Below are 10,720 nucleotides of genomic sequence, written 5' to 3'. Positions count from 1 at the left end.
CAATTTCATCACTTCCTCCATACCTCCCACTATGACTAGGCCTTGTGTGAATGCGTCTCGGGTAGACCATGTCACCAAGTCTATGAAATCCCTTTCTTTGGAAGAAAGAGATGCCGAAGTAAGTGGGAGTTCTAGCAAGCAAGTTCTTGCTACAAAAGGAAAATGGTTCAAGAGGAAGGGAAGAAAAGGGAGAAAATTCAACGATGGGGCTAGTGGGACTAGTAGAGGAGCCAAAGTTGATGATGAATGCCATTATTGTCATGGCATGGGAAATTGGATGAGAAATTGCCCTATATATTTGGGAAATATAAGGGATAGACTTGTCATTCCACTTGGTAAAATTCCTTCTGAGATTTATGTTATTGATGTAAATTTCACTTCCACCACAACATGGGTACTAGATACTGGCCGTAGTTCTCACCTTTGTAATCATTTACAGGGGCTAAAAAACGTGGAAAGGCTGGGCAAAGGCGCTGTTGATCTCCGAATTGGGAATGGAGCTAGGGTAGCGGCCGCGTCCAGGGGTACTTATGTGCTTGTTCTACCGAATGGATTTGAATTGTATTTGCATAATTGTTTTTATGTACCTACTCTATTTAAGAACATCATTTCTATTGCTATGTTAGACATAGAAGGTCTTAGTTTTGCCATTAAAAACAATTGTTGTACTATTTCTAGAAATGACTTGGTATAGGCCGAGGTTGATCTATTAATGTCCTTTATGTTCTAGAAACATCAAATCTAAGAAAAGACATCTATAATATACAATCAAAGAAACTCAAGTCAAGTAATCCAAATAAATCGTACATTTGGCATTGTCGATTAGGTCATATAAATGAGAATCGCATTAAAAGATTGGTTTCCACTAATGTTATTAAACCATTCGATTTTCAATCATATGGTGTGTGCGAATCTTGTATCCTAGGTAAAATTACTCGTAACCCTTTTAGTGGTAAAGGGACTCGAGATAGTGAACTATTGGGACTTATACACACCGATGTATGTGGACCAATGACCATCACCGCTAGGGAAAACTATGACTACTTCATAACCTTCACCGATGATTTAAGTAGATATGGGTATATCTACTTAATGAAGTATAAAGTGAAGCTTTTGAGAAATTTAAAGAATTTCAAAATGAAGTAGAAAACCAACTGAACAAAAGGCAGTACGATCCGATCGTGGTGGAGAATATCTAAGTAATGAATTTGATTCACACTTGAAAGATTGTGGCATTGTGTCACAACTTACTCCACCGGATACACCATAACTTAATGGTGTTGCCGAAAGGAGAAATCGAACCCTACTAGATATGGTTCGATCCATGATGAGTCCAACCGAGTTACCCGACTCGTTTTGGGGATTTGGAATCCAAACTGCAATCAAATCCTTCAATAATAGTCCAACAAAGGCAACCGAAAAGACTCCATATGAGATGTGGAAGGGAAGGGTTTCTAATATATCCTATATGAAGATTTGGGGATGTAATGCTTACGTCAAGGCAAAAACTGACAACAAGCTTGCCCCACGATCTAAAAAATGTATCTTTGTAGGTTACCCCATTACCTCCCGAGGATATTACTTCTACAAACCTCAAGAAAACAAAGTGTTTGTGTCTAGTGAGGCTGTCTTCTTAGAAAATGAGTTTATTTCTAATATACAGAGTGGGAGAAATTTTGAACTTGATGAAGTACAAGAGCCACAAACCGAAGTAGAGACGCAAGAAGATATTCCTTTGTCGTCTAATCCTGTTGTTAATCCACAACTAAGGAGGTCAGGTCGAATTTCAAGACATCCTGATAGATACGTTGGACTTATCCAAGAGGATGGAAGTCTTGATGTGTTACTTCTTGAAAGTGACGAACCGACCACCTACAAAGCTGCAATCTCTAGTCCAAATTCATCTTTATGGCTTGAAGCCATGAAATCCGAAATTAGTTCTATGCATGAAAATCAAGTTTGGAACTTGGTAGATTTGCCTGAAGGGGTGAGACCTCTTCAGTGTAAATGAATCTTCAAAATAAAGAATGGCATAGAAGGACATGATGATGTCAACAAAGCTAGCTTAGTTGCAAAGGGTTTTACCCAAGTTCAGGGTCTTCATTATGATGAAACCTTTGCACCTGTAGCCATGCTAAGATCCATTCGGATATTGTTAGCGATTGCCGCATTTCACGACTATGAAATTTGGCAAATGGATGTAAAAACCGCTTTTCTAAATGGGAATTTAGAATAGGAGGTGTACATGATGCAACCTAAAGGTTTTATAGATCTCAAAAATCCTAACAAGGTGTGCAAGTTTAAGAGATCCATTTATGGTCTTAAACAAGCATCTAGAAGCTAGAATCATCGATTCAATCATGTTATAAGAGAAAATGGTTTTACTCGAAGTATTGAGGAACCATGTTTATACATGAAGTTCAGTGGGAGCAATGTTGCGTTCCTAATATTGTATGTGGATGACATACTACTCATTGGAAATGACATTCCAATGTTGTCCTCCATCAAGGAGTATTTGGGAAGTCATTTCCAAATGAAGGATTAGGAGAAGCACAACGCATACTTGGTATCCGGATCTATAGAGATAGAACCAAAAGGATATTGGCATTAAGTCAAGAATCTTACATTGACAAGATTCTTCGACGCTTCAGCATGGATAAGTCTAAGAGAGGCTTAATTCCTATGGGTAGTGGAATCTTTTTTAGCAAGTCTCAATCTCCTTCTGAACCCGAAGATGCTGAGCGCATGAAATTGATTCCTTATGCTTCCGCTATTGGATCAATCATGCATGCCATGATATGCACTCGACCAGATGTCTCATATGCTCTAAGTATGACAAGTAGATTTCAACAGAATCCAGGTGAGAGTCACTGGATAGCTTTAAAGAATATCCTTAAATACTTGCGAAGGACTAAGGATTCTATCTTAGTGTTTGGAGGAGACTCCGAGTTGTGTGTTAAGGGTTACACAGACTCGTGCTTTCAAACAGATAGAGATGACATGAAATCATAAGCTGGTTTTGTATTTATGCCCAATGGTGGTGCCGTCAGCTGGAGAAGCTTCAAAGAAGCTGTGATTGCGGATTCTACCACGGAGGCTGAGTACGTTGCAGCATCAGAAGCTGCCAAGGAAGCTGTATGGATCAGTCAATTCATGGAAGGGCTAAGAGTAGTTCCTACGCCAAGGATCCTATCACTCTCTATAATGACAACAATGGAACTATCTTCCAAGCTAGAGAACCAAAGTCTAGTAAGAAATCTAGACATGTACTCAGAAAGTTTCATATCATTAGAGATTTTATTGAAAGAAAGGAAATAGCGATTTGTAAGGTTGGGACGGATGATAACTTATTAGCTGATCCACTCACCAAGCCTTTATCGCAGGCGAAACATGATGGACATGTTGTATCCATGGGGCCTAGACGTATGCCCAGTTTGTACAAGACTATTTGATATGAAATAAAATGTTGTTTTATTTGTTCATATAGAATAATTGCATTTGTCTTTTAATTTTAATTTGAATTTTATTACTTTGTCATAACTAAATGGGTTGTTGAGACAATGTTGAACCCCATTAAAGTGAACTAGATTGACATAGTAATAACCTATAGTTACATACATGAGGTGACGTCTCGAAGTAACTAGAGTGTGATGCGGTTGATGACAAGTTTAAATGCCATAGAGTCATAAGAGATGACTAGCCGATCACATAGGCAGACTGTGGGGACACTCTGCTGGGCTTATGACCGCTTATAGAGTTCTGGCAAATTTTATAGCCTGGTCATGGCGAGAGCTACTATGGTATTCTTATGAGTCAATTCTTTGACTAATGACTGTTCGCCTATAATGGTACAGTTTCAGAATGACTTTGATTTATGTTCGGCGACCTTCGTAATTGGGGTCTGATGGGCATATTTTGGGTCATGATGAGCTGTGGCTAATCGAATGGAAGAGTGCAATAGGAATTGTCCATCCCCGTCGGGATTATCTTATATCTGAAGGCCACTCGAGGAGTAATGAACTGGAAATGCGTGGCCACGCTCGGAAGGTATCTATGGCATATAACTCCGGTTAGACAGCTGTTCTCCAGATCGAGGAAACCACTCACGACATGATCAAATGCAAGTACGACCTGCAAGACACCTTGCATTGAGTGGGAGATAGTAATCGGACAAGAGAATTGGTGACGCACACTTGTCGCGGACAAGTGGGAGATTGTTGGAGTATGTGTCCTCGACAATAATGCGATCACATGTTTAAATCTCATATGAAGAATACATAAGGGAATGTAACATTTTATTATCAACTGATCCACATTAATCGGTAATGATTGGCTGACTAGAGTTTGACATTACTGTCGTGCGACGGTGGTGATCAGTTGATCCCTTAAGGTCATACCTCTAGTGAAACATTATTAATTGATTAATTGATTAACTGTATGATGATACAAGTTAATTAATTCCTTAAAATTGAACAAATGATTTTGTGAGTGATAGTACGTATCTTATTGTAATTTGATTAAATAAGATTCGTGTTAAGTAATTAAATTGTTTTATTACTTAAGGTTTATTTATTGTTTATGAAACAATTAAAATAAGAATGAATTGGTTATTATAAATACAAGTAGTTGTGATTTATACTTAAATGACCCATTTTAAGTTATGGTAATTGTGAATTACTAGTTAATTTTTTTATGTGATTTATTTTGTTTATATAATGATTTTTAATTTGTTAAAAATGCATTATTTAAATGACATGTCTAGTAACATGTCCAATTTGTCACACAATACAATTCAACAAATTGACAAAGTTAAAATGGATCCATTTTACATATGTAAACCGTGTAAATGGAAGAGGATGGATTATTTGTGCCTAAATTAGTTTAATTAGTGGGTAACATGATAATTACCTACTAATAGGGTTGCATGCCTATTGTTCTTGAGAAGAGCAACTTCAAAAGCTATTGGGCACTCTTCCTCCTCCAACCACCCGACCACCCTAGTGGAAAAGAGAGAGTTTTTATCTTCTTATTTTTACTCTAATTCATTCTAATACTTCACTACTTGTGTATTGACTTATCTCACTACTTTGGTTGTTGAACAAAATTATAAGAACTCACATAAATCCTCTAATATTATTCTATCTATACTAGAAGTAGTATATATATAATATTAGTAATTTTAAGGGCACAAATATTAACTCTAGTAATCAAATTAATATTTGTATTAAGGAGGTTTTCTTGGTACAATCCTTGAGGAGAGATTCTAAATTGAATCTTGTTCATCCATTTGGAAAGCTCAAGAACTAAGTAAGGTAGGAGACCTTACTAGCGCCCTAATAGCCGAAAATACATTTGTAAGGGACCGATTTCTTCACTCTTATATTTTGTTTTGCATGCATAAGATCTAGAATTAATTTTATGACTAAATTAATTATTCACATATTTTTAATATGTTAAGTTTTGAGATTAATGAATCCTACACTTTGGTGATGTTTTGAAGAAGGAGGGGCCGAAATACTATGGTAGCATGACCCTTGTTCATGTGGCCGAGCAAATGGAGCATGGTAGAGATCCATCATGGTTGGTGCTTGGAGAGATCATCCAAGCTTTGGACAAGGAAGGCTCTTGTGGAGGAGCTCCCTCATTCGGATCCCCAAGGATCCTCCAAGTCTGGTTATTGGAGAGGCTAAGGTATGTAGAGCCTCCGGTTGATTCTTCTTCTTATTTCTTCCGTCACCTTACCATGAGGAAGAAGTTGTACTCGGATAGTTTTGCTTCTACCGAGCCTTATTGGGCCGCAAGATTGGCGGAGGAGGGTGGTCCTCACATCCGTTGGGTGGTTCCATGGTGGCACTTGAGTTCCTTCACGGGGTTGCCCGCTTCGGGTGCTAGTCCTCGTTCTTTGATGGTGATGGGTTTGAAGGTTGCTTCATTCATTTATCCTAAAAGGCTCATGAGGCAAATAGAGCGTCAGCAAAAGGTGCCCGCTCAAGATACCCTTGTCCAAGAGAATGTTTTTCGGAACTCCGAGCTTGTGGAGGTCTTCGAAAGATGGTGGGCCACTCGGCCGCTTTGGGAGGTACCAAATCCCGTTGCCACGACATGGAGACTCCCGCTTATGTCAAGTGGTCAAGAGCTCCGTCCTTGGAAGAGAGGTCCAAATTCCGTAAGGACGAGGTCGTCGACTTGAAGTTTCAAGAGGTTGGCAAGGCCAACCGTGCCTTCTTCGAGGAGTATGTTGACCGAGCTAGCTCGGATGTGATGAGACCACCAAAGAGGAGAAGCTCGGGTCCCAAGAACATGGTGGGCCGTGCATTGGCTCGTTTCGGGTCGAACATGGGGTCTTGTGCTAGATCAGAGGCCGTCGCCATCTTAGATCCGTTGAGGATCCGTTCCGAGGAGGAAATCCATGCTACGCGGGCCAACAAGAAGAACAAGGGGAAGATATACCCCGAGGGAAAAGGCAAGGGTAGAATGGAAGAGTGAAGACCTCCATTACCCACTTCATTATTATGTTGTATTAGTGTTGTGAGTTGTTATTATGTTTTTTTTTTTTTGTGAGGTGAAAGCCCGAGGGCCTTACTATATTAATCTGGAATCAAAATTAACAGCATTGTTCGCAATCGGAGGTAGGACATCCGACCACACTACTCTACCAGGAATTCTAGGAAAAGAATGAGCTAACGAATGAGCAACCATGTTGTTGACTCGACTCGTATACGACCACAAAACAGACTCAAACGAATTACATAAAAATAAAATGTCATCTAGCAATAACGAAAAAATGCTCCTGCCCTTCGCTTTCCTCTTTAACGCGTCAATCACCGTCAGACAATCGCTTTCCACGACGATCTTCGTATGCCCTCTTCTCGCAGCTTCACTAATGCCTTCAAAGACCGCACTTGCTTCCGCTAAATGAGGCTCCCATGCCAAGTTCTGTACCACTGAAAGGCCCTACAGCACCCTGCCATTATCATCTCGGCTAACCACCCCCACACTCACCCCTTCTCCCTCTTTTGCTCCCGCATCAACATTGATTTTTATGAAGCCCACCGAAGGAGCCACCCACCCTTTCTTCCCCGCCTCATTACCACTTTTGATCCCCTCATCCCCACGGCCCATACGTACAAAACCACCCCCTTCCATCTCCTCAACCACATCCACGACCCTCTTAACAATCGAACTCGGGTCCACCTCTCTAGCATCGAAGACCACTTTGTTACGGTGCTCCCACAAAGCCCAACATCCCACCATAAAAACGACCTGCTCGCGGTGACCAAATCCCCTCCACCTCGCTTCCACCCAATCCCGTATACCCATTCCTTCACCCTCGCCATCACCCAACTCAAGGCCCTCCCAAACCCGCCTAGCTATAGCACACTCCCGAAATAGATGGATACTTGACTCATTAAAAGAATTACATAACGAACAAAAAGCAGACTCACCTCGAACTCGGTTAGCTATGTTTGCTCTTGTTGCCAATGCTTCGCTGCACAGTTGCCAGAAGAAAAGCTTCACTCGGGGCCAAACCGGGACTTTCCAGAGCCTATTCCATAACCATTTCTCCCTCTCCCAATTTGACATCCCTCCTAGCTCAAGCTCCATCCCCTCTCCCGCCAAGCGTCGATAGGCCGACTTAACAGTGAAAATTCCATCCTTCTCCGCCACCCAATACCACTCATCCACCGGTCTATTAGAGCTCAGCCGAATATTTCTAATTCGTTCCCGTTCGAAAGGTAGAAACATAGTGTCAAGCAAAGCGTCATTCCAGCCATTACCATTCACCTCCAAGAGCTCCGCGACCATCATACCCTCACGGCCGGGCACCTGTGGCGAGATAATGCACCCTGTTTGTGTTCCTGGCAGCCATGCATCCCCCCACACTCTAGTCGACAACCCATCCCCAATACGACGACGCCAACCACTTCTCAACATATCACGAGCCTCAAGAATTCCCCTCCACGTGTAACTCGGATTGGAACCCAAAATAGCCGACATTATGTTACCCGTGGGATAGTATTTAGCTCTCATCAGCTGCGCCCATAACCCCTCAGTTTCCGTCATTAAACGCCAAACCTGCTTGCCCAACAAAGCCATATTAAACAAGTGGAAATCGCGGAAGCCCATGCCACCCAAACTCTTCGATTGACACAATTTTCTCCACGCAACCCAGCTGATCCCTCTCTTCCCGTCCTCAAAGCCCCACCAAAATCGGGATATCAAGACTCGAAGCTCATCACAAAAACTCGCAGGAATTTTAAAAATGCTCATAACATAGGTAGGGAGTGAATTGGCCACAGCCTTTATGAGAACCTCCTTACCAGCCCTAGACAATATTTTCCCGCGCCAACCAGACAGTATTTTGCTAAGCTTATCTCGTAAAATATCCGTGAGAACTTTTTTGGACCTCCCCACTACCGTAGGTAACCCCAAATATCTGTCATGTTCCGCCACTTCTGCTATACCCAATCTTGTAGCCAAATTGTTCCTTTTTTGCACCGGTATTCCCTTACTAAACGAGACAGTAGTCTTGTCTAAGCTCACCAACTGACCCGATGCCTGCTCGTATTTTCGAAGAATGTCCTTCACCACCTCAGCCTCCTGTTCATTTGCCCTCATAAAAAATATACTATCATCCGCAAATAGGAGATGTGAAATAGGAGGTGCATTACTCGACACACGCACACCATGTAAGCTGTTCATTTCGACTGCTCGTCTCATAAGACTCGAGAGGACTTCAGCACAAAGAATAAAAAAATATGGAGAGAGCGGGTCACCTTGTCTTAATCCCCTCGAAGGAACAAAAGTCTCTGAAGGATGCCCATTAACAAGGACGGAAAATGAGACAGTCGAGACACAGTCCATCACCCGCGCTATCCATGCTCGGTCAAACCCCATCGTTCTCAAAACCCGTTCCAGGAAACACCATTCAACCCGGTCATATGCCTTCGCCATGTCTAATTTAATGGCCATATAACCCCCTGTGCTCTTCGAATTTTTCATGTAGTGGAAAATTTCGAAAGCAACTAGGACATTATCCGATATCGCTCTACCTGGCGTGAAAGCACTCTGGTTTTCAGACACAATATCATTCAGGAACAGTTTCAGACGATTAGCAAGAACTTTAGACACTAATTTGTACGCCACATTACACAAGTTGATTGGCCTAAAATCTCGAATTTTATCCGGAGCCTTCTTTTTTGGTATTAAGACAATGTTTGTCTTATTAAGTTCTCTCGCCGAAATCTCACCACGTAAAATAGCAAGGACTGTGCTAATAACTTCCGACCCGACCGAATCCCAATAAGTTTGGTAAAACAGTCCATTCATACCGTCTGGTCCCGGGGCCTTTAACGGGTGCATTTGATGTAGGGCGTCAATCACTTCTTCCTCGTCATAAGCACGTCGTAAGTTAGCATTCATATCATCCGTGACCCTATTCGCAATTCCCTGGAGAGTCTCGTTTGGAATAACCGGATTTGATGTCGCAAAAAGCTCCTGGAAATAAGCATTGGCCACGCTAGCTACAGCTGCATCCCCACACCTCGTGACACCCCTATCATCCACAAGCTTGGCAATAAAATTTTTCCTCTTCCGTTCACCTGCCCTCGTATGAAAAAATTTCGTGTTTTTATCGCCATCTTTCAGCCACAGAGCCCTTGATCGCTGTCGCCAATATTGTTCCTCTTGTCGTCTCAAACCAGCCAGCTCAGCTATAAGTTTGCGCCGTTTTAACACATTCGCTTCCGTTCTCTCGCTACAATTCAAACGGCCTAACTGCTGTTGTTTCAAACCAATGCACCTGTTAATTTGTTTTATATTGGTGTCCTTCCACTTTCTCAACTCTACTGCACACTCCTCCAAAACCTGAACCAAATCCCCCCTTCCCCGCTGCACCCCACGCTCCACGGCCTCAGCACACCCCTCCTCCCCTACCCACATTTGTTCAAACTTGAAGCCCCTCTGTCTATTTACCTCCCGCGTCCTATGGTCTAGCACAAGCTTGATTGGGGCATGGTCCGACCATTCCCTCTCCAAGTAGATCAAACAAGCATAAGGAAACATATCCGTCCAAGATGACGAACTCATCGCTCTGTCCAGCATACATTGGCGATTAGCCTCACCAATTTGCCCATTATCGTAAGAAAACTGGTACCCTTCACGTGAAACATCTTTAAGACCACATTCGTCCACAGCTGCCCGGAAATTATTCATTTGCCATTATGGCCGACTCCCTCCCTTCATTTCAGTGGAAAAGAGAATTTCATTAAAGTCCCCAATACAAACCCAAGGCAATGGGGATTGCCTACTTAAAAGCCGAAGAAGATCCCAAGAAAGATGACGGTCTAACGCAACCGGCCAACCATAGAAACCTGTAAGCCTCCACTCTCCATCGTTCCCTTTAATATTAATATCAATATGATGGACCGAAGACGATACAAAAGTACAATCGAGTTCCTTTCTCCATAACAACGCAAGACCACCCGATCTCCCCATGCTATCAACTTCAATACCAAAATAACCCTCCATCCGCTCCCTCACTCCCCGTAACTCACGACCACTCAATTTTGTTTCGCATAAGAATAGAATGGCCGGGGCTTCCCTCCGTACCAGAGCACGGAGTGCAGAGACTGTGTCGGGGTTGCCCAAGCCCCGACAATTGATGCTTAAAATATTCATTGGGCCCAGCGGGGTTGACCACCGTCAACCTCCGCCTCAG

General features: G+C 42.4%; 1 protein-coding gene across 1 annotated transcript; it reads right to left on the bottom strand.

Moving 5' to 3' along the window:
- Positions 1-6,954: 6,954 nt before the first annotated feature.
- On the bottom strand, positions 6,955-10,215 carry LOC141628049 (uncharacterized). The gene has a single exon (XM_074441237.1). It carries the CDS (start codon positions 10,213-10,215, stop codon positions 6,955-6,957), a length of 3,261 nt encoding a protein of 1,086 aa, XP_074297338.1.
- Between the last annotated feature and the right edge of the window lie 505 nt (positions 10,216-10,720).

This window comes from Silene latifolia, chromosome Y, assembly GCF_048544455.1.
Source record: "Silene latifolia isolate original U9 population chromosome Y, ASM4854445v1, whole genome shotgun sequence".
Taxonomy (NCBI): domain Eukaryota; kingdom Viridiplantae; phylum Streptophyta; class Magnoliopsida; order Caryophyllales; family Caryophyllaceae; genus Silene; species Silene latifolia.
This window is presented reverse-complemented; position numbering and strand designations above follow the sequence as displayed.